General features: G+C 42.1%; 2 protein-coding genes, 1 long non-coding RNA gene and 1 pseudogene across 16 annotated transcripts in view; 2 read left to right on the top strand and 2 right to left on the bottom strand.

The window, feature by feature from the left end:
- Positions 1-26815, top strand: part of ABCC2 (ATP binding cassette subfamily C member 2) — a 291675-nt gene that overhangs the window by 87098 nt on the left and 177762 nt on the right. The gene's annotated exons all lie outside the window — the stretch shown is intronic.
- Positions 1-26815, bottom strand: part of DNMBP (dynamin binding protein) — a 149314-nt gene that overhangs the window by 35001 nt on the left and 87498 nt on the right. For 5 of the 13 annotated variants that reach the window (XM_082425066.1, XM_082425072.1, XM_082425073.1 and 2 more), the window contains 12 exons: positions 23714-23907; positions 22759-22858; positions 16257-16404; positions 15625-15642; positions 15059-15258; positions 13344-13474; positions 12323-12427; positions 9312-9440; positions 4762-5094; positions 4220-4399; positions 2757-2955; positions 168-709 (listed from right to left, as the gene is read on the bottom strand). In XM_082425066.1, coding sequence (XP_082281192.1) covers positions 168-709; positions 2757-2955; positions 4220-4399; positions 4762-5094; positions 9312-9440; positions 12323-12427; positions 13344-13474; positions 15059-15258; positions 15625-15642; positions 16257-16404; positions 22759-22858; positions 23714-23907 — 2279 coding nt within the window. Of the gene's footprint in view, positions 1-167; positions 739-2756; positions 2956-4219; positions 4400-4761; positions 5095-9311; positions 9441-12322; positions 12428-13343; positions 13475-15058; positions 15259-15624; positions 15643-16256; positions 16405-22758; positions 22859-23713; positions 23908-26815 lie in introns of those variants that run through there. The other 8 variants (XR_014253454.1, XM_082425075.1, XM_082425076.1 and 5 more) reach the window with 4 other exon arrangements.
- LOC309643035 (ORM1-like protein 1 pseudogene) lies at positions 5101-6973 on the top strand (annotated as a pseudogene). Its single transcript has one exon. The product of its transcript is annotated as an ORM1-like protein 1 pseudogene (transcript).
- LOC309643078 lies at positions 11238-12314 on the bottom strand. The gene is made up of 2 exons (XR_014253540.1): positions 11988-12314; positions 11238-11947 (listed from the first exon to the last, which is right to left on the bottom strand). It is a non-coding gene; the product is annotated as an uncharacterized lncRNA (long non-coding RNA).

Here is a 26815-nt window from a genome sequence, read left to right as displayed (position 1 = left end):
CCCACTCTTACAGCAGTGAGTTTCCACAACTGCTTTAAGGATTTGTCTGCGAGCCCATCTCCAGGTCACCCCCAGGCCCTGGGTAGGCCTCTGACACGCCCACTCCTGGGAGGGCATCACCTGCATCTGCTCAGGCGCAGTAACCACTGTACCCGGGCCGCACTCACCTGGTTGCCTTCCGCCTCGCTGTTTTCCAGCTGTCCGTTTCTGTCATCCAGAGACAGGGCTGTTCTTGCACATCCTTTTACGAGGTCTCTACCCTGCCCGTTTCGCCCTGGCACGGAGTAACCAGCCATTTCTGGATGCCTGGGGTTTCGGGAGCTCCTCAGAGTGGGAGCAGGCTGGTGAAGGTCTCTGACAGTGTCTACCGAGTCCCAGGACCCGTGCTGGGAGGGGCAGTCTGGGTCCGAGGGGCATCTGGAAGGACTGCTCTCTGAGTTCAAGGATGCGCTGAGAGTTCCTTGGTCAAATTCCGTCAGTGAAGATGTGTCTGGAGGCTGTTTCTGGGAAGGCCCTGAGCTAAAGGACACGGCCACACTGCTGGGATTGAAGGTCAAGGTGCCGCCGCTGTTCTGCCGCCGGGGGAACCTGGGGGAGGAGCTGCCGTGCTCCGACTCGGTGGAGGAGTGGCTGCCCACGGAGGCGTCGGAGTGGCTGCGGCGTGCATTGTAGGGCTTCAGGAAGGAGCTGTACACAAAGCCTTTGGTGACTGCGGGCAGGAAAAACAAACACGAAGAGCTTTTCGTGGGAGGAGGAGGGTGGAGGAAATCAGGAGAGAAGAAACTATGGTTTAAGGTCAATAGTGAGACAAAATAAGATCCCTAGAGACAAACAGAACAGACACCATCCCAGGGCACAGTGTGGGTGGTGGAGACAAGATGCTGCGGCCTCCTGCCAGTTCACACCTATTACAACCGCACAACAGGTGAGTGACAAGGGGCTTTGCTGAGAATTAAGAGACAGTAACATAAACAACCACAGACCACATGTCTGAGCGTGAGCAGATGAAGAAAACAGAAGGGCCAGACCATGGGAGCAAAGGCTAAGGGGAAGATTTAACTAAGGATGTGTTCAATTGTCCATCGAGTGTGGTAAAAAGGGATTTTAAAAACCATCCTCAGCATGACAGAGCCCCTCGGCTATGCCTCCCTGCCCTCTCCAACCACACACTTGAATCTCTGTCCCTGGTTTAGGAATGAGGTGGGAATACTGTGAGAACTAGCTGCTTATATTAGTTAGAATACACATCTAACACATGTTCATATCAATAAATTGTCTAAGATGAGGACAGAAAGGGCCCTCAGCTAAAACTTTTAAGCATAGATTAGGGATTGAGATCCCTAATCCATAGGAAAAATTGTTATATTTATTAGGAAAGAATTATCTGCTAAGGCAGGGACCCAGAGTATGTAACCTCGACTCGAGAAAGGGCCATCTCTCTTCAGAGTGTTTCCTGGACCTAAAAAAAAGGCCAGCCTGCATTTGTTCTATCTGCTGGGCGATGGGGAGGAGTTCCCTGAGCAGATGCCAAGGGGTGGAGGGTCTAAAAGCTGATGCTGTGAGCTTCTGGCTGCCACTTTACCCACCAGGATTTAGTAGATAAGGAAGAACCCCAAGGACGGGGGGGCTCAAACAGCCTGGATCTTCACTAGGAGTTCATCTGTCTATCAGTGGCTCTCACCTGTCATCACCCTGGGGGCCCCATCCTTCGTCCTTCCTTTCCCATTTCAATCTTTATTATTTTGGGTAAGCAGAACAGGGGGCTGGGGGAGGAGAAAAAAATCCACACAACACTTTTAAAGAAACTGAGAAATGTTAAAACTTTCAGTTCTTGTGGTATGAACATAGATGTTTATTATAGAGGCCCACAATCCTTTTCTAAAACACTCGGGGCCGGATGTGTTTTGGAATTCAGATTTTGGGATTCAGGAAAGGTAATCAAGTATACTATAGATTTCATGATATCCCCAGCAGGGTCTGGGTCAACACCCTATAGTCAAATCCATTCATGTTTCTGTAGCAAAACGTATATGACTAGTCACACCAAAAGGGAAAAGTAATGATCATAAACAGCCTCACATCATTTGTTCAGGTTTTGTCACCAAATGAGTTCAGATCAGGACAGGTTTTGGCAAATTAGTTCTGAAAAAGAACCCTCTGATTTTTCAAAGCTTTTCAGATTTTGGAATTGTGGAAAAAGGATTATGGATAGGCATTATTCTTTGTACGTTGAAAAAAAATTCTGTATGCCTTCCCCACCCCCACTCCCACCAGAAAAAAAAGCTGTAAGCTGTTTTTAAAGTCGTTCCCTAAATAGTCATGAAGTAAAATTGTTTGCTGGTAGTGGAGGGGGGGGACTCAAAAAGCAAACAACCCCTTCTTACAGGTTTTAAATTCATACGCTCACAAAACACACCTACAGAACTTGTGGTTCACTCAGGTTAGGATCGAGAGGGCAAAGGACCCTTCAGGCAGGATTCACTGCCTGTAAAGGTAAAGCAAGGTAAGATCTTGCAAGGTAAGTAATGGAGTCTCCTCTGGAATTTTTTAAAAACAAAAACAAAATCAAAGACTGGTTTTGTTTCAGTAATGACTTGAGCATTACACTCTCTAGAGATGGAGAGAAATTTTAAGGTTGCTTTTCCCTTTAATCGAAGACTCTCATATTTTTCTCTGGCCTACACAGGATTCAGGCACAGTCCAAACCACTCTTTCCTCATTTAGAGTTATGGTAATCTGTCGTCTACTGTTCTTACCTCCATTGTCAATCAGCCAGCGGTTCTGGCTGCCCATGGGGTCCTTTTTCTTGATCACGCCCACCAGGTCGCCTTCCAGAAGTGAGACGTCCAGGTCCTGGGCAGCATTGAAGTTCCGTTCTGCTTGGAAGAGCTTTTCAGGGGGATACCTTGCCAAGAGGGAGGCCCGGAGTTCTTCCGACTGAAGCATGTAACTTGGCTGAAAGGCAATATAAGAAATATAATCATCAAAACCCCTTCCTGGCCGTTATCCCAGCAGCCGTATTTAATCCCATATGCTGTCAGTCTCAGAAATGGAGGCAATGACAGCCAGCTCCCTACTCCCATCAGATGCCTTTGCGCCTGAGTCAGACCACGTGGCTAGGTAAAAACTGTAATCTCTTAGGTCATGTTTTGGTGCCTTTGTAGTAAGAAAATTTAACACACCCTTAGTTTTATATCTGTTATCCTGTGACAAAAATATGTGATTAAAGTGCCACCTAAAGAATCAAAATATCTAAGTAATATGAGTAGGTCTTGTATTTTACTGTATGAATCTAAACAACTGAGACTTTCCTTATCTAGACTTCATATCTATAAAAACAAATAATATTCATAAAAATAAGAAAAAGTAAACGTGATTAAAAAATCTGATTCCCTCTTTTAGATCATATAAATTAATGTCTATGGGATTACATGGGGCAAAAATATTGTAAGCACAGATAAATCAGCAGTCTTTTAGATTTTTACCCCATATAATCTGGTATATCTTACCCTACTTTTCAGAATAAGCAAGAATCGAGTTCAAAAAGAATATAACTCCAGGTTAAAAAGCGGTCAGCCATTAACTGTTTGGCAGTATATCAGATAACCACCTTTTCCAATACATGATCAAAAATAGGGAGCCTGGCAGAATTAACATACCCTTAAACCAGTTCCTTTGACTGATCAAAGTACTAATATTAATCCTTTACTAACTCCTTTCATTGTATAGGATAGGATCCAAGAATGCTTTTCAGAGGGCATTCTGAAGCCTGTACCAGCAGGCACACTAGTGGTGCATAGTGATAGTGAGTGAAGGAATGAATGAATGAGAGCATGATAGATTTGAACTCAATAACCTTTATTCTCCAATTATTATAAAATATTTAAACTCCTATTAAATTGCTCATCTGTAGAGACAGAGCTGAGTCCATCAATATTAATAATAATAATGATGATGATGATAGCTTACTTGAATAATGCTAACTAGTGCCAGGCAATGTCCAAGTGTTTTATATATTTTAACTCATTTGAATCTCAAAACAACTCTATGATGTAGGTATAACTATTATCTGTGTTTTAGACATGAGGAAACCGATGAAGCACTTGCTCAAGGACACAGAGTGAGTCACTGTCAGAATTGGGATCTGAACCCAGGCGGCCTCACTCAGGAATTCGCACCTTAACCACCAGGCCATATGAGCCTCTCCAGTTCCACTCACCAGGCCCAGGAATGGCTTTCGGGTGGACTGGCGGTCCACAGTTTTCCTCTCAAGTGACCTCTTGGTGGCAGGAAGAGACTCTGGGAAGAAGGTGAAAACCTGGAGTTGCTGCAGGACCCTGCTGTGCTCCTCATGGAAGACGGCAATCAGGTTCCCTTCCCTGCCGGTGACTTTGAGTAACTGGAGTCCATGCACAGGGAGAGCAGAGACAGAGGAAAGAAGAGAACACACGTGAACGATCCCAGGACTGGCACAGTCTCCCTAAAACTCAAGTGTAAGCCACCAACACCGCAGCCCAGTGCCCACAGCCCGAGCTGGCTGGCTCCTCCAGAATCTCTCAGGGTGGAAGGAGAGCCATTTAAAGGCCACGGGTTCCCCGGCTCCATCAAGGGATCAAGAATTCTGATTCCCGACAGGCCTGACCTAGTGACATACTTAATCTACCTAGTTTAATAATGTCTCTGACAACCTGGCTGTGTATTCCCAGAAAAACTCCAGGAGAACTTGGGAGTCTACTTTTCCATGGGGAGGGTGGGCCTCACCGAGAGCAACGGCTTCAGCTGCTCCAGCGCCTGGCGCACGAAGTCACAGTGGGCCTCGGCGTAGCCATGCACACAGTTGCTGAAGAGGCCCTGCGCGTACTGATGGAACTTGGGCAGCTCGTCCAGCAGCTGGGCGTTCAGGGCCTCGTAGTTGTTCCGGGCCGACTGCAGCTCCTCCAGGGTCTTTTTGTCCTTCAGCTTCTCTGCCCGTTCTGTACAGTTATAGAAGTCCAGAAGCTTGTCAAAGCGTTTCTGCACCAGCTTGTGGGGCCCCGTGAACATGCTCAGTAACTGATTCAGGGGAGAGATGACCAGCCGCTCTGTCCTCTCCTTCTGTGGGGACAAGAAAGGCGCAGTGTTCAGTGTCCCGAACTTGTTATTCTCAAAACTCTCTTCAGGTGGATTTTGTTAGGTCCTGTACCACCTGCTTTGCTCCTGGTGCACGAGCTAAACCCATGCAGATCCAACAGTGTTCTGCTTATCCAACACCAGATGTACGCACATATTCCACAAAGCTTCTCAGCTTATAACTCTTCACCCAACAATTTGCTCACGCGAAAGAGTGTGCAAAATAGCTGCATAGTTGATAACAAATGCTAAACTACATACATGAACATGATGTTTGCATTACAACCCATTTGTGACCATCTGTCTGGTATCACTTATGTGTATGTGTCTATATATAATTTGAATTTAACTTAATATTTAGTTGTTAAAAATAGAATTACCATATGACCCAACAATCCCACTCCTGGGCATATACCCAAACAAAACCATAATTCAAAAAGATTCATGCACCTCTATGTTCACAGCAGCACTATTCACAATAGCCAAGACATGGAAACAACCTAAATGTCTGTTGACAGATGAATTGATAAAGAAGATGTGGTACATATATACAATGGAATACTACTCAGCCATAAAAAAGAACGAAATAATGCCATCTGCAACAACATGGATGCAACCAGAGATCATGATACTAAGTGAAGTAAGTCAGAAAAGACAAAGCAAATAACATATGATACCACTTATACGTGGAATCTAAAATATGACACAGGACTTCCCTGGTGGCGTAGTGGTTAACAATCTGCCTGCCAATGCAGGGGACATGGGTTTGAGCCCTGGTCCGGGAAGATTCCACATGATGCGGAGCAACTAAGCCTGTGAGCCACAACTACTGAGCCTGCGCTCTAGAGCCCGCAAAGCACGACTACTGAGCCCGCGTGCCACAACTACTGAAGCCCATGCACCTAGAGTCTGTGCTCCACAAAAAGAGAAGCCACCCAATGAGAAGCCCATGCACTGCAACAAAGGGTAGCCCGCGCTCGCTGCAACTACAGAAAGCACGTGTGCAGCAACAAAGACCCAATGCTGCCAAAAATAAATAAATTTATTTAATAAATAAATAAATAAATAAATAAATAAATAAATAAAAAAAATATGACACAAATGAACCTATCTATGAAACAGAAACAAAATCAGGGACATAGAGAATACACTGGTGGCTGCGAAGGGGGAAGGAGGTGGGAGAGGGTTGGATTGGGAGTTGGGGATTAGCAGATGCAAACTGGTATATAGCGAATGGACAAACAATAAGGTCCCGCTGTGTAGCACAGGGAACTATATTCAATATCCTGCAATAAACCATAACGGAGGAGACGCCGCCGTCGGCCCTGCAGCCGCTGCGGAGCTGATACTGCTCCGAGCCAGCCAGCCGCCGGGAGTGGGGCGGCGGCGCAAACATGAATGTTGGAGCTGCCCACAGTGAGGTGAATCCAAATACCTGTATAATGAACAGCTGGGGTATGTGGCTGACATATGCACTGGGAGTTGGCTTGCTTCATATCGTTTTACTCAGTATTCCCTTCTTCAGTGTTCCTGTTGCTTGGACCTTAACAAATGTTATACGTAATCTGGGCATGTATGTATTTCTGCATGCAGTAAAAGGAACACCATTTGAAACTCCTGACCAGGGTAAAGCGAGGCTCCTAACTCATTGGGAACAACTGGACTATGGAGTACAGTTTACATCTTCACGGAAGTTTTTCACAATTTCTCCAATAATTCTATATTTTCTGGCAAGTTTCTATACGAAGTATGATCCAACTCACTTCATCTTAAACACAGCTTCTCTCCTGAGTGTGCTAAATCCCAAAATGCCACAGCTACATGGTGTTTGGATCTCTGGAATTAATAAGTATTGAAATGTGTTCTGAAATGAACAAAAATTTTTACAGCTACTGAGTTTTCTGTAAGGAAGGAGTGGTTAGTAAACTGCACTGTTTCTGTGATAATGTGAAATGAGAGGTAGCTACATTGGAGAGTCAACTGCTGGTTCTTCATATGCTGTTTTGAAGTGCAGATTCTTACGAGAAGATGCCTCTGTTTAATGCATCTGGTATCCTTCTGAAGAGGGGCTTTAGAGGCAGGCTGGGCAGGCCCAGCTTATAAGTTAAATGGCTATAAAGTAAGGGTTTAGTAGATAAATCCAAGGAAATAAGAGATTTATAAGAAACTAAGTCCAGCTTAGCTTATAATGAATGGGCATTATGTTAGGAGAAGAAAATGTTTAATCATTCAGTCATGGTCAGTTTAAGCAGAGTTACGTGTAAACCAGAATCATTTCTTTACAAGTTTATTATAGATTGTTTTTATTACCATGCATATTCCTCTTGTGTTATATAAGAGGATATATACCCTCTTGTTTTATACAAACCAATTCCTACCTTATGAATGTACTTTTTTGGTTTTGCAGGCTCAACACTGTGTTGATAGATGAGTTCATTTTTACATTTATTAAGTTACTGAGTTCATGAAGGTCCACCTTCATGACTGATTGATGATAGAAGATAGTTAGGCATCTTAGAAGCAGCCTCTGAGTTGGCCTTCTAATTTTGGAACAAAGTGGGTTTTGCTGCCTTTCCAGATACAAGGCTGCTAAACCAATTAAGAAAATAATTTATTTCTCGTAATTAAAGTATATGGTAACTTAAAGTTCTGCTTATTTGGTTGAGCAATCTAATTGTTGAAGTCTGCCATTCTTTAGCGATGGAAATTTAAAATGGACAACTACATAGCCAACCTGTGATCTGGCAGAAACTGCTTCTCTAGCAATACTATCAGAGTAAATAATGGAGTCTTTTTTTAGCAGGTCTGCAGTAAAAGATATCTTTTCTTAGTCCTCCTGCTCTCAATCTCCATACTTTGCCCATTAATATTTTGCCTGTCAATACATGAGTCTTAGTATAGATAACTCAGAATGGTAACTATTTCCAAAGCAGCAACCATATTGAATCCTTGTGACTTAAGAGAAGCTTTCTATAGTTGCTGACATTACTTGCAAGAAATAACTATATTCTACTTTGAGAAGTAAACATGTCAAAAAAAGTTCTGATATGTGACAAAACTGAAAAACCTAGTAACATTTGTAAGCAAAATTGAGTGAAAACAATTATAATACCAACTTAAAAATCAATTTGTTTCAAACTGACTTTTGGGGGTAATGATCATTGTTTTGTATTTCAAAAGTATTGAGTTTAGAAATCAGTTGTATGATAATGCCTTAGTATGTCTTTTCTCGTGTATTTTTAAATAACCAGTAATCTATACTTTAATAAATTTTTCTTTGGTGTAAAAAAAATAAAAAAACTATAATGGAAAAGAATATAAAAAAGAATGCATATATATGTGTAACTGAGTCACTTTGCTGTACAGAAGTAATTAACATAACATTGTAATTTAACTATACATCAATAAAAAATAAATTTAAAAAAAGATTTAGTTGTTACATAAATCTGGGGTAGAGAAACTTTCACACACCCATCATACCTCTTCTACTCATAACTACTTAGTAATAATCTGTTTTCACTTTTCAAAAGTTTTTGTCTAATTCTTTCTAGAGGGATAGACATAGAGGGCACAATATTGACACAAAAGAACACAAATAGGTGCTTAGTAAATTACTTTTAATAAGATGCTACTGTTAGAATAACTGTATGTTCCCCCCAAGTTCCCCCAATGTTTTCTAAAGATGCTTCAAGCATCCAGAGATCTCCAAGAAACTATCAAAGCCCACCCATTTCTACTCAGGAGATATATATAGAATATATATTTAGAATTTCCCAAGCAATTTGGCATTTAGTAGTCTTTACAAAATAGTTTGTGCCATTTCAAAAATCTATCTGTTGATCTCTTAACTATGCATAAATATTCCATTTTAAGTTATTAGTTCTTTAGTTGTTTTCTTTTGATCAGTTATCAGTAGTGATACCAGATTAAATTTCCTGGTTTTCCTTTGTCCCCTGAAACTGGGCTGATCACAAGCTATAAAAAAAATCTATTTGCATACATGCAGGTCCTATCTGTCCTTTCAGCTGATTGAAAGTCAGGTTCTGAATATAAAATTCTGATATGAACTTAGCTAAAGGACACAAGGAGTCCTGGTCCATGGAAGCGTGTTTCTATGGAATTAACTTTTCCATGAGCTGGATGTTAGAGAGAACCCTGGGAAGAGGCTCAACCTGAAAAAAGTGGGCTGAAGAGTCACTTACAAAATTTGTGAAGAGCTGGTCACTGATGTAGCGATGCACCTTCTCGAACTGTTCCAAGTCTCTGTGTCCCTTCTCCATGCACACATCCCACATGCTCACGGCAGCCACCACCTTCACACATGCCGATTCCTGCAGCCAGTTACAAACACAGGTAAGACCAGACAGAACTTCTAGCCTCCGTCATTCATCCTAGATAGCAGTTAGCAGTCAGAACCAAACTGACCTGCCCGTCCAAGGGCTGTCACCCATTGCTAGGGAGACAAGTCTTTTTAAGAGTTGGGTGCTCAGGTGTATACTTGCTACACATTTAGATAACATGGGGAGAAAACAGCCAATAGGGAGATATCAAAATTAGAGGAATTGTAGGGTAAAGTCCTAAGGCAAGGGAACCAGACTTGGTCAAATCTCTCACTTTAAGCCAATTTGTTCCTGGAAAGTCTTATAAGCCCTCATTTTTACTTGATCACATTTTTAAAACATGAAGGGAGAGAGTTTGCTATTTAAAAGAAGTGTCGGAAGCACTTCAAATCAGTGGATATTACTCAATAAATGATAATGACAGATAACTAGATAAAAAACAAGAAGTTGGATTCCTACCCCAAACCTTATATACTAATGTAAATTCCAGCTGTATTGATGACTTTAATATAAAAAAATAAAATGATAAAAGTACTGGAACATAAGACATCTTTTTAAAATTATCTTGGAATGGGAAAGACCTTTTAAAGTATGACACAGAACTAAGAAACCATAAAAGTTTAGTTAGACTACACAAAAATAAAACTCTTCTGCACAGAGAAAACATTTTAAGCAAATGCAAAAGTCAACAAACTGTGGCAGGGGGTATCTGTAAGCCAGCATCTCAGAAGAAGGGCTCTTTTCTCCAACATATACAAGGGTGCTACCAGTCAATAAGAAAAAGAACAATAAATCAATAAATAAGTGCCCCCAAATATAGACAAATCACAGAAAAAGAAATATAATGATTTAAACATACGAAAATATCCTCAACTTCATTCATAATATAAGAAATGTAAATTCAAACTATATTAAAATAGCGATTTTTACCTTTCTTGCAGGCAAAGATAAGACATTTTGATTTTGATAACACTGTATGTTAGCAAGGGATGGGGAAACTGTTTCATACATTGCTGGTGGGGAGTTTTCACTGGTATGATATCTATGAAATTTGCATTGCTATATGATTTGGCTCAGAAAATCTAGTACTCTGGCCTTCAGATATACTCGCATAGATCAGAAAAATGATCTATGTTCAAGGATATTTCTTCTGCCAATGTTTCTAATTTTTTGCAACAACTTAAACATCCATCGATGGGGACTAGTTAAATTTATTATGGCATGTCCATAACAATTAAATACTATGCAGCTGTAAAAAAGAACAAGGCAGCTCTGTGTGTGCAAATATGGAATGATTTCCAAAATGCAAAACCCAAGATGCTCAACAGTGCATGTGTGTCTCTCTCCCTCACACACATATCTCTGACAGAAGAATCTGATAGATGTGTCCGCCTCTATAGGTGACTAGGAGACAGGGGAGGGGGAGGAGTTACTTTTACTTTATACTTATCCCTTTGGTAGTTTTTGAATTTTGTACCATTTTACTTAGTTAAAAAATTATAATAGGGGGCTTCCCTGGTGGCACAGTGGTTGAGAATCTGCCTGCCAATGCAGGGGACACAGGTTTGAGCCCTGGTCTGGGAAGATTCCACATGCCGTGGAGCAACTAGGCCTGTGAGCCACAACTACTAAGCCTGCACGTCTGGAGCCTGTGCTCCGCAACAAGAGAGGCCGACAGTGAGAGGCCCACGCACCGCGATGAAGAGTGGCCCCCGCTTGCCGCAACTAGAGAAAGCCCTCGCACAGAAATGAAGACCCAACACAGCCAAAAATAAATAAATTAATTAATTTTAAAAAAATTATAATAATAATAACAATAATGATTTTTAAAAAGCAAAGGATCTCTTTTAAAGGAAATTATTTGTTTCATGGGATGAGATTTTCCTGTGTGAGGGATAGGGGTATATGGTATACTTATATAAACACTATTCTATTAAATCAACAGAGAAATTACAGGTATTAAGAGAAAGGATTCTCGTCCTGGTTCTGATTTCATGAAGGAAGCACTGCCTGAGGGAAGGAAGACCAGGGCCTGCCTGATCTCCCAAGTTCTTCCAACTCTCTAGACCGATTTCTGGCTCTAACAACCTTAGAGGCCTATGTACAGTTGTAAATAAATATTATTATTAGGAAGCATACCCCACAAGAACCATTCTCTTACTATTTGATCTTCAAAATGATTTTGACAAAATGAACTGTCACAAGTGCTTCTTCTATAACTGGGTACAGAAGACAGTGGGAAAAAAGGGTGATGAAGATCGAAAGAGAGGGAGGAAAGAGCTAGGTCCCTTTACTATGAATACAACAGTGCTGATCTTCTGACGTTGTTTAACTTTTAAATAACCTGTAAGAGGGCCTTCCCTGGTGGCACAGTGGTTAAGACTCCACGCTCCCAATGCAGGGGGCCCAGGTTTGATCCCTGGTCAGGGAACTAGATCCCACATGCATGCCGCAACTAAGAGTTCACGTGCCACAACTAAGGAGCCCACGTGTCACAACTAAGGAGCTGGCAAGCCAAAACTTGTTTGCCTGCTGCACCTAAGACCTGGTGCAACCAAATAAATAAATAAAACAATAACAGGAGGATATTCGTTCAGTATTTATATCTGTAAGAATCCCAATAAAAAGCTGTCATGGCATACTGGTCATTTGAGTCCAGGTTATTCCACATTCATTAAGCAATATGCTGGATGAACAGGAGAGCGGATGGAATTACACCATATGTGATTCTTTTTTTTTTGGCTGGGATCTTAGTTCCCTGACCAGGGATTGAACCCAGGCCCATGGCAGTGAAAGCGCCGAATCCTAACCATTGGACCACCAGGGAATTCCCCACTGTATGTGATTCTAATGAGAGTGATGTCTTTACTCACCCGGATATGCTGGAGGTAGAGAGACAGGTCTCGGATAAAAGATTTGATCAATCTTTCTTGCATTCGGAAGTTTTTCTCTGTTTCTTCAAATACTTCATCTTTAATCTGTTCAAAATAAATAAGTGCTGTTAGCAAATTGGGACTCTCCCTCAATAGATCTTATTGGCAAAAGCATCTTTCTTAAAAGCATCTTTTGTTTAAATTTTAAGCCTTTGATGTTTCCCTGAATCATACTGAATTGGATTTGACAGAGCTCCTAAGTACACACAGGCCCTCCTGGCTCTAACTGACCCCCTCTGTTCCTGATGGAAACCCTTCACTGGTCAGGCTGTTTGCTTCACCAGTATTGCTGCCTTGCCTGGTTTGCCCTCCTCTCTCCCTATGCCAAACCTGCCCCTCTCCTTTAAGGCTCAGATTAAATCTCTTGCCAACATGAAGCACACTCTCATGGAGCTCCAGTTTTATTAAGTACCACAGCGTGTAGAGAACAAACTACAAAGCGTAGCAACTGATTCTTTAGCTGGTATTTTCCACTGACTGTATCACATACACATGGTTCAGTGCATGAAGTCTGGATACTGGATCTACTCTGTTGATAACTGTTTTACAAATCACTCAAACCTTAGACTTTACATTTCCTCATGTGTGACATATGGTGTTGAACAAGGTGATCTCTTAAATCCCTTCTAGCTTAACATGTCTACAATTTTAATTTTGTCTCCCCAAATAGATTATAAGCTCCTTATGGGTGTCTAAAACCATGATAACTACTACATGGTGACCGATCTGGCCTCCTGATTTGCCTTTATACACACTGTAAGCAGCTCACCAAGGCTCGGATGGAGGGTTGGGTGGATGGATTTAAATAAACAGTAGCTGCAGGGTCCTGTATCCACCAGCTAGCAAACACCAGGGGAGGTACTAAGAGGGGAATCTTGCCAATTCACACCATGCAGGCTGCCCCGTGGAGCCCTGAAAAGCAGCCAAAGACAGGCTGAACCTTCAAGCGCAGGAACCTCACCTGTGGGGCAAAGCCGGTGAGGTGCTTCAGGTGACTGCTAACCCGGTTGGATTTCTTGATGATGGAGTGGATGTTCAGTTTGGAAATTTTCTCCATGAGACTATCTTCATCACCCTTTCGGTACTTGAGGACTGGGGAGTGAGTCAAATTGGTGAGTGAAGAAAGCCCTCTTCTGAGCATGGACAGACTACAAACGAGACTAACAACCCAAACTAGAGCTAGTGCTTGTTTTCAATGAGCTTATAACTGAGTACACAGAACATTAATCCAAATCACCATTTATGGACAGATAGGATACCTGGAGAACAGCAGAGACTGTGTGCAGACTGGAGAAGGTTAGAGACGAGGAAAGAAGGTCGCAGAGGTGTAAGGAACAGAGCCTAAGATTTGGAGTCAAGGAAACCTCTGAGTTCAGTGCCTGGGTCTGTCATTTCATCAAGGTGTGGCCTTAGGGAATTCCCTGGTGGTACAGTGGTTAGGACTCTGCACTTGCACTGCCGGGGCCTGGGTTCAATCCCTGGTCAGGGAACTAAGGTCCTGCAAGCCATGTGGTATGGGCAAAAAAAAAAAAAAAAAAGGTGTGGCCTTAAATAAGCCACTTAACTTCTCTGAGCCCCATTTTCCTTTCCAATAAGATGTAGAAAGTAACAGTACCTGACTTATAAGACCACCTTAAATGGTCTCATATACAAATGAGATATTTATATCCAATCGTCTCACATAGTGAAATGCTATGCAGGAGTTGTTTGATTAATCTATGTGTCATGCATCAGGCATAGTCTGCAGAAAAGCCTGGAAATAAGAGTAAAAGGGTAGCAAGGGAAGCCTGGGTGGTAGCAAAAAGGCACACTTTACTGTTGGAGGAGATGAAGATGACATTACATGAGGAGATATGAACCAAGACAAAGGGCTAGATGGCAAGAGAGCTTTAACATCCACAGTCAACATTAAACACGGGTGACATGGCTGAAGCAGAAGGGGAAAATGATTTTAGATAAACACAGAGAATAGTGGAGAGACAGGCAAAGAGGTTATATTATAGATTCTTTGAGGATATGAATGATAAATCAGTTTAGCATGGTCACCATGCTATACTCATTGAGTGTTCAAAATCAAAGCCTCGACAAGAGATTTGATGAGGCAAAAGAAATGGTTCAGTTTGTTCTATATTATAAAGAAAGAGAGGGTGTTTGGCAACTGACTGCACAGTTCTGTGGGGGAGGGGAGGGGCACAGACCAGAGGCAGGACTGATGGCACCAGGGAGGTGGGCAAAGCCGGGTCTTCTGAAAGAAGACAAAAAAGTTCTAGCTTAACTGGAAACACTAAAATATCCAACCAGACGTGCGGAGCAAACACATAGAAGCGTGGCTTGAAAAGGACTGCTTTCAGTGAGTTGAGAAGGCAATCACTCACGCTTGAAGGAACTCTCCTGATCAGCCATTCTCTAATCGGTCTTTATACCTCTTAGGAAAGACTCACTGCTATAAGCGTTATCACAGATGCCTTATCTCCAACATGCATGGTTGTGCTTTTATTATTATCACTGCTTTTTTTCTTTCATTATCTCATTTTCCCCAAATTCTATTACCATTTCTTCACCACAGTCCTATTACCTACCATCTGCTTGTCCACCTCTGGTGAAGTAATTAATTCTTTTGAGAAGGAGAACATTCTCAAGGGTATACCTCCTTTTCAGCAAGTATACTTTTCTTACCCAGGTCCTTTCGACGTTTATATTCATTAATGTTAACGTTGATTTCCTTGACTGCAAGGACTGCATTGGTTAAAGGCACTTTATCTGGGTGGGATTCGGGGGTGGAATTCAGCAACTCCATCAGCAGCAGTGGGTAGCGCATTACTCTCTGCACTGGTTTGATGAGGAAGGAGCCCAGGTTAATATAATTTGTGCATCCCCTTCAAGAGAAGGAAAAACAGAGACTTCAGTCAACTGTCAATAACACAGGGCCTACAGGTGGTATTTGTTATTCCTAATATAGCTCCGTTCTTTCACCCTACTTCCCAACTTCATTCATGCACATTTACTGGGCACCTAATAAACACCAGGCAGTGTTCTAGGTGCTGCGGATTTAGCAGTGACCCAAAAAAGTCCCTGCCCTGGTGGAAAGAGGCAGACAATAATCAAACAAACATTATATGAAGTGTCATTTGGTGGTAAGTGCTAAGGAGGAAAATACAGCAAGGCAGGTCTACTTCTAGGTTTCTGTCTAGAAAGGAAGAAAATAATGAAACGAGCTTCTGCATCAAGTGGCAAGAACTTACCATTCATTGTACAGGCTCCTACAGGGCAGTGAGCATGGAAAGAAGAAACAGCTGATTAAAAGAAAATACTGATGCTGATTTTCACATTCCTCTCAGAACATATTAGTCCAACTAATGCCTATTAGCTGGGCAGACAAAAACCACGTGGGATAGAAGGGGAATTGTGAATGTCTATGGTGGCATATCTAGTCTATTGAAAGAAGTCAATAAGCCCTGAACTTCACTTTGACCTACTTAGGCATATATTATATCCTTATAGCCTACCTCCCTAAGACAGGAGACGCTCACCTGATGGTCAAGAATAACTGACTTTATCTTCTTACCTTTTCTCTCATTTGGACCAAACTATCTTCCTGGCAGCTTCTTACCTGAAAGTGCTAACTTAATACTTTGTGTGTATAGATAAAAGTGATTTTAATGGATAAAACTACAAGCAGGAAGCTACTTAAGATTTCCAAGATATAGAATGGGAAAAGGCAAGTTACATAACAGGACCTACGATAATGTATCACTTATGTTTAAAATATGATAGAGCCATAGATGTCATAAGAAGTCTAGACACAGACATGGGAGTGACTTCCAAAAGGCAGAACTAAAGAGCTATGATGGAATGAAGTGCTCAAAACTCCTACTTAAGATCTGCCAAGGAGTCCTGAAGATGCTTCTGGATCTTCTCATCCTTCTCATATATTTCCAGCAATGAGATGGCCTCATCATGATTCTGGCAATAAACCTTGTATGTTCCTTCAAGCTCATCTCGGTGATCAAGAAACACCGGTCCTTTGGAATATACACAAACATACAGTGTTTTTTAGTAACTTTCTTCTCAGCATACTAAATGGAAGGTATATAACCAAACTTTAATACCAGATAATCCTATCACAAGAAATGAGAATAAGACTATCCTTCAAATTAACATGAAATTTCCATGTAACAGCTTAAAATTCTACTTATTTAAAGCAAAATTTAAGAGAACTGTCTCATCCATGTATTTATTTTTCAGAACGCATACACATGCACACGTGCATGAACACACACACAGCTGGTCCCTGAAACAGAGTCCAGTCCCTTTTCCGTCAGGCAGAGGAAGGCATTTGCAAGTACTCTCCATATAGGCCTGTGATCAGAACCTGTAAAGACCCCTCAGCTCTCTAAGCCCCAAATCTCCACAGGGGTGAAGAGATCCTTCTACGGCAGCAGCTTCCAACCTTTTCTTTGCACGTAAATACACAGGACTATTGTTTATCATATTAATAAATATATTAATTTATAATATAAATTAATATATAAGTTAATATATTAATAATATATTATATAAATATAAAACCCCCTGAATCTATGATATAATAATATATGTACTTCTTCATAAAGCACTGAATAGCAAAACATAGCAATGAATCTAATAATCACCATAATTCAAAGTATGATGAGTGACACAAGAAACTGGTATAACATGTGTTGTTTCTGGTCGTTGCTGGAATTTCGAGATACTGCAACAACTTAATGTGATATGAGCATGTGACTTCAGTTGGTGACAAAGTCACTGTTCCCTACAGTCATACCTTAAATCAACGCTGAATTTCTGTTATAAATAAAGAAACTTCTATACAAGTTGGTGGACTACTTGAAATCTACTCATGGAGCCCTGGTCTACACCATTTGGGCATAGGAACAATTCCTAAGCAAACTTCCCCGGAGCAATTTCATTTAGATCAGCTGCCTGAATGTGCCGAGTCCCTGAATTGTTAAAACTGCTCTTCCTCTTGCCCTTCTTCCCTCTGTGTACTTGGTCCTTCCTTCTTCAGCTTGCACTGCTCCCCAAAAGACAACGTCCTCTCATCCTTGAGCTCCTCCCTCAAAATATGACCCTACTTACTGCTTCCCCTATAACTATTTCTCCCAGCCACTCTGGGCATAAACCCCTCCCCTCAGGGAACCCCATCCCTTTCTCTACAAGGTCACCTCTGTTCCTTCCATGTTGTGTCCTATGGAATTCCCTATTCTTGTGCAGAGCACTTTCTATTTAAATGAAATGTATTTCCTTAATTATAGCTCCTTCCAAAAGAGAGCCTTGACGGTGTCCATACAAACCACGCTCGCGCTGCTGTCCAACTGGCAGCCTTTCTTTGTCTAATCCTGTGACTCAACAGGCACAGGAGTTAAGAGTGGGGCTGCTTCCTTTTGACCTTCAGGGCCACTTTGGAATCCCTGAGCCACCAATGTCTTTATCCAGTTTCACCATCCGGTATTTGCCTGTCTTCTCCCCTTCGTATCCATTCCCCACCAGCACTCCCAGAACCTTCACTCTCACACTGGTTACTCTGCACCCTCCTCCATTCATGGGTTTTACCCTCCCTGATGGTGACTCTTCTACATCAACTACAAACTAACAAAGCTACAACTTAATTTACAGTGTCTTTCAAATTTGGGTCAAAACTCATGAATGGGTCATGGAATCTACTTTATGGGTATGATCAGCACATTTTTGAGGAAATAAAATGGAATAGAAAAGAAAATAACAGAAAACATTGAACATAGTAAAAGTAAGCACAGACACACACACACAAACATGTATCCTGGTCATTAGGTAAAATGTATTTCTTTCTGTGGGACATGTTTAAAATAATAAAAAAGCCAGTTCCTTAGATATTACTACATATCCAGAGTCTCCTGGTACTTCTTCCTCATCTCAACCTCCTCGTCTTCTAAATCATCCAAGCCCTGAACACCTACCATTCTCTCCTTCCCTGTGGACCCTGTCCTGGCTGTAACTAGAATCCTTCTCCAATCAGGCCTATAAATTAATTCAATGATGCTTTCTCCAGCATCCTGGATTACCCTGGATTTTCACCAAGTTATCCCCTCACTGTATATTTTTCCATTTTTATTCCTGGGTCATAAAAACTGCTTGGAAGGCATACTTTTATTAAAAGGGGAATTAAGGCGTAGTGCAGAACAGTTTGAATAGTATGCTACTGTTTATATAAATTTTTAAAATGGGGATGGGGGACCAGGGTCGAGAAATACATATGTAATTGTTATGATAAACTATCTCTGGAAGGAGATATAAGAAAACTGGTGGGGACTTCCCTGGTGGCACAGTGGTTGAGAGTCCGCCTGCCAATGCAGGGGACACGGGTTCAATCCCTGGTCCGGGAAGAGCCCACATGCCACAGAGCAACTAAGCCCATGCGCCACAACTACTGAGCCTGTGCTCTAGAGCCCACGAGCCACAACGACTGAGCCCACATGCTGCAACTACTGAAGCCCACAAGCCTAGAGCCTGTGCTCCGCAACAAGAGAAGCCACCGCAATGAGAAGCCCGCGCACCGCAACAGAGAGTAGCCCCCGCTCGCCGCAACTAGAGAAAGCGTGCGCACAGCAATGAAGACCCAACGCAGCCAAAAATAAATAAATAAATAAAATAAATTTATAAAAAAAAAAGAAAACTGGTAACATTAGTTGCTTCTGGTTGAGAAGAGCTAGGTGGCAGTGGACAGATAGAAGAGTTTTCATTAAGCAGTTCTTGGTACCTTTCAAATTTTGTGCCATGTGAATGTATTAAAAATAAGTTACATTTAAAATATACACATATATAATAAAATATGTATTATATATTAAAATAAATTAAACTTAGGCAAAATAAAACATTGCTTATGCAATTCATGTCAATCTGCCCTTTGCTAGTGGCTCAGCGAAGCTTTAATTTGCCTTCCCTGACTTCTCAGAACCTTCCCTTATCAGACATTCAAAACCTTGTCCTTTATTAGTTCCCCACTGAATGCACTGCCTGGCCTCCTGGTGGACCAAGACTGGAGCCCCCAGGCTGGTGCTCTCATCCAACCTCGGCTTCGCCTATTGCATAGCACGGTCACTGCACACTGTCCCTCCTTGTAAAGCTCTGAGCCGGCCGGTTCCTAGGCCTCTCCTCCCCCATCCTCCACATGCCTTCAGCTCATCTCAGTCTGCTACCTAAATCCTCGGTTGTCTTGGGACAAGAAGGGGAAGGGAAAAACAAAACTAAACAGCTGATATTGTATGGGGGTGAGATTATGGATATTCTGTTTTCATTTCCTCTTTTATTGTTGTCATAATACACAGGTAATAAAATAAATTGAAAAAAAGTTTGATTAATAATTAATTCCTTTCAGATACCAATCAGTTTCTCTCATTTCTTTCATAATTCAAATTAATGACCTACAGATACTTATTTCAAGTGCCTTATGAAATCCTATAAATTGGCTTTTATGCTTTATACGGTGACGCCTATAAAAATGGGGTCACCATGGCTACCTCTAAACAATGTGTGCTTCTCCTTCTTCAACCTCCCTGACCTCTGACCTCTTCAATTAAACTGAGAGCAGGACCCCAGGCTTCAGTTTCTCTTGCAGCTGTTCTGTACAGAATTTAACAGCATATGCAGAGATGACAGAAAAGACCTGAGTCTGAATGTCAGTCCCATCAAGTACTAGCCATGTGACCCTGGGCAAATTACTTCCCTCTGTAAGTCTCAGTTTCCTATCCGTGAAGTAAGATTAATAGCAGCTAAACCTCATAGGGTTGTTGTAGGCAACAAGTGTGATAAAGCTTGACATACCTTGAAAGGGTGTGTGGAGTACAATAAACACTGGAGAAACGTTAACAAAGTTGCACCATCACCTAACATCCCACAGCCATTCCTGCAGGAGGGCAGAGCCCTGACTGTTCTTACGTCCATTTCTCTCCCAGGTGAGTCAGGTCAACACCACCTAGCCTAAGTCAACATCATGAGCCTACTCCCCTCTCTAGTGATCTGTGTAGGCATATGCATGTGACCCAGTTTTGGCCAATGAGAAACAAAGGGAATTCTGGTGAGGGGGCTCTGGAAAGGCTGCTTACTCTTAAATGACGCAGGGTCAATTTTTCCTTCTGCTAGATGTTGTGATGTGTGTAGTGGAATGGCTAGAACTGTGGTAGCATCTTGTCACTATGATTCCAATAAAATAGCAAAGTGATGGGATGTCCCCTCCCACAAGGCACCAGAGCTGGTCTGTATGACCAACAGAATATGGCAGAAGTGATGGTATGTAGTATCTGAGATCAGGTTACAGAAGACACTGGGGGGACTTCCCTGGTGGCGCAGTGGTTAAAAATTCTCCTGCCAATGCACGGGACATGGGTTCGAGCCCTGGTCCAGGAAGATCCCACATGCTGGGGAGCAACTAAGCTCGTGAGCCACAACTACTGACCCTACGCTCTAGAGCCCACGAGCCACAACTACTGACCCCACGTGCCACAACTACTGAAGCCCGTGTTCCTACAGCCCATGCTCTGCAACAAAAGAAGCCACTGCAATGAAAAGCCCACGCACCCCAACGAAGAGTAGCCCCCGCTCGCCGCAACTAGAGAAAGCCCGCGCACAGCAATGAAGACCCAACGCAGCCAAAAATAAAAATAAATTAAAAAAAAAAGAAGACACTGGCTCCCATCTTGAGCTTCCTCTTCTTCTTGGATCACTCACTTTGAGGAAAGCCAGCTGCCATGTCCTGAGGCCATGAAGATGGTGAAGAGGCTCATATGACAAGGAACCGAGGCTTGATGAGCTGAGTGAGCTTTTGGAACTGGATCATTGATTAAGCCCCAGATGACAGCAGCCCAGATAACAGCTTGACTCTAACCTCATGAGAGACCCTGAGCCAGAATCACCTAGCTAAGCCACTCCCAGATTGCTGAACCACAGGAAAGTGACCTAACATGTTTCTAGTTTTAAGGCACTAAATTTTAGTATAATTTGTTACACAGCAATAGGTAACTAACACAATTCCCTTGTTTATAAGAAATAGATAATAGTTCTTCAGACATTTTGACAATGATCCACATGAACAAATACATTTAAAATCATGACTCAGGGCTTCCCTGATGGCGCAGTGGTTGAGAATCCGCCTGCCAATGCAGGGGACACGGGTTCGAGCCCTGATCTGGGAAGATCCCACATGTCGTGGAGCAACTAAGCCCGTGCACCACAACTACAGAGCCTGCACTTTAGAGCCTGCAAGCCACAACTGCTGAGCCCGCGTGCCACAACTACTGAAGCTCACGAGCCTAGAGCCTGTGCTCCACAACAAGAGAAGCGACCGCAATGAGAAGCCTGCGCACTGCAACGAAGAGTAGCCCCGGCTTGCCGCAACTAGAGAAAGCCCGCGTGCAGCAACGAAGACTCAATGCAGCCAAAAATAAAATTAATTAATTAATTAATTAAAAAAAAATCGTGACTCAGTATACATATACAAAGAATTGGAAAAAAGTTTCAAAAAACTGTAGTTATTATTTATAGTACATTCTGATATTTTCTATTTTATTTTATTGGAAAAATATATATTGGGTGCTAATTTTGTTTAGAGACCGTTCAGTAGTTTTTTTTTTTTATTAATAAGACTATAAATAAAGAAAGGCACCCTTTCTTTTTTGGCCACATGGCTTGCGGGATTCGTAGTTCCCTGACCAGCGATCGAACCCAGGCCCCCTGAAGTGGAAGCTTTGAGTCCTAACCACTGGACTGCCAGGGAATTCCCAAGAAAGGCAACTTTTTGAAGATCAATTCTCCACGGCATTTCTACATGACTTGGGACAGCTCTTGTCCCAGATTAGATTTCCAAGGATGTTTATATAAACAGAAAGCCTTGGAAGATAGAGACAGATTCTCCTTCCAGGACAGATGGCAGGTTTGTTCCTGACCAGAATAACAATGTCTTCTTCCTGAACAAAGTTGGACGCATCTGTCAGCAGCCTGCTATAATACTGAGGTTTATCTAAGTGTGACTGGTTCCTTAGCTGTAAGATAAACCCACTGTGTTACTGGGTTCTAAACTGATCTCATAACCCACTAATAGGCTGCAACTGTCTGTCTGAAAAACATCATATCATGTGACAACAAAAATTTCTTCTATTGCAAGCAACCTCTATCACCTCAAGCTATATAAAAGGAGAAGCAGGGGGCTAAATAACCTTGGAACTAAGTAACTAACACTGAATTTTCCTAGCAAAACTACTCAGTACCAGCTGGGCCCTTCTCCCCCTGCCTCCTACCTATGAAGTTAAAAAAACAAACAAACAAACAAAAAAACCTACTTCTGAAACAATGGTAGGGGCTCATACCTACGGCATCGCTGATTTCCAGATCAGCCAATAATTGCTTTGAGACCTTAATCACCATCTGCATATTTCCAAAAAGTCCCTCAAAATCAATGTTTGGTATCTAAGAAAGGAAAACAAAACAAAGATGCATAGAAATAAAATTAATGGCATATCATTCACATTAGGAACATCTCTTCAAGGATGATACAAAAACTGCTCAAGGTTATCTTCACTCACTCTCACGAAGTTTCCAGAATGGGAACATCTAACATCGCCTTTAGTGTCACCATCTGTCCTTGATCCAACTACTTTCTGCTCCCCCCTCCCCCACTACCATAGTAAAATGACCGTAGAACCAATTTCTATAATTGTACTGGGACGCAAATTCCACCCAGTACCCAAAATCGGATGGCACCGTCCACTTCCTAGAGAAGTTCTGTGAGTGACTGCTCCAGAAGTCCACACTCAAGCTGAGCCCAAGTGGTCAAGTAACAAGCAATAGGATTGTAAATCCCTGGGATACCATTAATGTTTTTTCCCTATCTTCGGCATCTAAAAGAGTGTCTAGCATACACATATTAGTAAGACTTTCTGGAATAAACCTTATACAATCAGGTGCTACATCCAGGTAACCCACCATCCCCAGACTTCATTATATTATTGTACAGCCTCCCAGTAAAGTGACAATCCCAGACTCACTGGAACTGTTTTCAGGAGCCACAGAAACAGGAAATGTCCTAGGAATTATTGCAGTAACTTAAGTTAATAAGTTAATAATGGACTTGATAAGTGACAGGATGGTGAAGGCTTAAGTTGATGACATACGTAAACCGGGGGCCTTGAATTAAGAGCAGCAAACCCAATAAATTTTATTTCAAACCCAATAAATCTTTGTGGTGAAAGCTCCCATACCCTAATGCATCAGGCTTGGAGAACCACGTTCAAGGCAAAGCTAACTTTCTCCCACAGTTCCCACCTGAGCCTGCTGCAGGGGTACCATGATCCGCTCGATACACATTTCCAGATCCCGAATGTAGTCTCTCTCCGTCTGAAGAAGTTCCTCTATCACCTTGGCTCTCTTCTCCAGCATCCTCTGCTCTGGGCTTTCAGTGGACACAGATCCAGAAGGGGCCACTAGTGCTGAAGACTGGGAGGAGAGGAGTGTCATTTCTAGAAAGGAAAAGAGAACTGGTCAGTAGCTCTGGGTGTAAAAGCAGGCCTCTGCAATAGTTTCAGTTGAAAAGAACACATTCTTTGAGAACCAAAGGCCTCGCAATTGTCAACCATCAGGAAATATGATCCTCAAGTCAGTTCTAATCATGAAGATGAAGAGCTTAGAAAGCCAACCCTGCAGAAAGAACTTCTCCTATCTGCGATACCATTTCTAGAATCTTTCCAAAAAACAAGTAGCTGGCCCATTTTATGAGGACAAATCAGTGTCCACAACCTCCTTGGGAAAGAGGTTGAAAGAGGTGCTATTCTTAAAAAGAACTGCTTGTTTAAGAATCTGCCGGCCAATGCAGAGGACACAGGTTCGAGCCCTGGTCCAGGAAGGTCCCACATGCTGCAGAGCAACTAAGCCCGTGCACCACAACTACTGAGCCTGTGCTCTAGAGCCCGCGCACCACAACTACTGAGCCCGCGCGCCACAACTACTGAAGCCTGCGCGCCACAACAAGAGAAGGCACCACAATGAGAAGCTCGCACACTGCAATGAAGAGTAGCCCCTGCTTGCCACAACTAGAGAAAGCCCGCGCGCAGCAACGAAGACCCAACGCAGCCATAAATAAATAAATAAATAAAAAGAACTGCTTTCACTTAGTTAGGTATAAAACCCGTTTCATGAACTTAGCAGCAGAAATACCAAGCTGGAAGTTACAAATACTGATACAGCACATTAAAAAGAATATTATGGGGAACATAATAATACCAACTAAGGGAAAGACAAAAATTAGGTAGGAATTATCTGTCTGAGATCTGGGTGATTGTAGGACCCACCTTATTCCAGTTACTGTGATGGTGGATTAATATTAGCACGTAATAAAATACATAAAAATTGTTTAGATTCTCCCTATCAAAACATTAATGAAGACTCACAGGCGGGGGCTTCCCTGGTGGCGCAGTGGTTGAGAATCTGCCTGCCAATGCAGGGGACACGGGTTCGAGCCCTGGTCTGGGAAGATCCCACATGCCGCGGAGCAGCTAGGCCCGTGAGCCACAACTACTGAGCCTGCGCGTCTGGAGCCTGTGCTCCGCAACAAGAGAGGCCGCAATAGTGAGAGGCCCACGCACCGCGATGAAGAGTGGCCCCCACTCGCCGCAACTGGAGAAAGCCCTCACACAGAAACGAAGACCCAACACAGCCAAAAATAAAAATAATAAATAAATAATAAATTAAAAAATTAAAAAAAAAAAAAGACTCACAGGCAAGTTTTGTTACTTCAAATGTCCTGGAAGACACAAATGTCCTATAAGTAGGAAGTTCTTTAATAGTATTTTCAATGAAAAAAACCTCTATAGAACCACACCACATGATCTATGAATGAAAACAAATATTTATATTTGCCATTAGCTTTTACATAATGACAATATTTTGTCATTAGCTTTTACAAATACCTGTTACTTAGATACATATAAGGAGAGAACTATTATCTTATACATAAGATGAGATGGCATTTGTTCATTTAAAATGAATGTTAAATGCTAAAATAAACAACTGAGAAAATTTCAACAGTGAAGCAATCTCTGCTGTTTATTTCAAATTCCTTAAGATCCACTTTAAAAAATGACAAATTTGGTAAGTAAACATACTAGCAAGTCTGAGTATGATTACAAGAATATTTTTACCCAGATCTAAGAAGCAAAAACACAAGTGTTCAAACTACTTAAGGAAAACTAGGCTTTCACAGCAGATTTTAGTCTCCAAAAACCTTCCCCACTGCTCCTTCTCTAAGAATTTAGGAATTCCAATGTTTAAAAAGTGTAACCCAGATTCTGGTTTCTAAAAACCACTCTTCAGTAAAAGGAACCAGAATTCTTCATGTGGAAAGGGCATGGGGCCAACTTGAAGTAGCTCCCACTGGCCAAATCTGTACAATTTGAGTATCAAGATAACTAAGCACAGCAAAGCATTGTAATCCATTGACTAAAATAAGAATCCACGAGCTCTTATTGATAGTATATAAGTATATAAATAAATGGGGGAGAAGAGAAAGCTCTTTCTTATGGTAGAATGTCAGCTAATAAATATAGAACAATGGAATTAGAAAAATCAGTATTTTGCAATCATCGGAATAAAATTTGGTTCAGGCACAAACCATCAGTGAATGATTCTGGTGTTGGTGGTAGGGTTTTGATGATGATCAGGATATCTACATAGTTTTGAACTAGTTATTATAAATTATTTATTACAAAAATGAAAAAGTGACTCTAGAGTGGAGAAATGGGTTACACCATAACCTAGTAATCAAAATTAACACGACCAATTAGGGAGAAATAGACATCATGCACTTCCAAATGTCATGTCTATAAATAACACAATATCCCTATATAGAATTCCAGTCAAAAATGCATAATCTGAAATGAATCTTGAGGAAACATCAGACAAACCTAGGGGTTTGCATCCTTCAAAATGTCATGTCATAAAAGACAGAGGAAGCCTGAGGAGCAATTCCCAATTAAAGGTAACTGAAGGACTTCCCTGGTGGTCCAGTGGTTAAGACTCCAAGCTTTCACTGCACGGGGTGTGGATTCCATCCCTGGTTGGGGAACTAAGATCCCACATGCACACGGCGCAGCCAGAAAAAAAAAAAAAAAAAGGAAGAAAGAAAGAAGGAAGAGGGGCTTCCCTGGTGGCGCAGTGGTTAAGAATCCGCCTGCCAATGCAGGGGACACGGGTTCGAGCCCTGGTCTGGGAAGATCCTGCATGCCACGGAGCAACTAAGCCCATGCACCACAACTACTGAGCCTGTGCTCTAGAGCCCGTGCTCTAGAGCCCGTGAGCCACAACTACTGAAGCCCGCATGGCTAGAGCCCGTGCTCCGCAACAAGAGAAACCACCACAATGAGAAGCCTGCGC

Source organism: Balaenoptera physalus (genome assembly GCF_965194825.1).
Source record: "Balaenoptera physalus genome assembly, chromosome: 14".
Lineage (NCBI taxonomy): Eukaryota > Metazoa > Chordata > Mammalia > Artiodactyla > Balaenopteridae > Balaenoptera > Balaenoptera physalus.
Note: the sequence above shows the minus strand (reverse complement) of the source record. Positions and strands in the feature narration are given on the sequence as shown.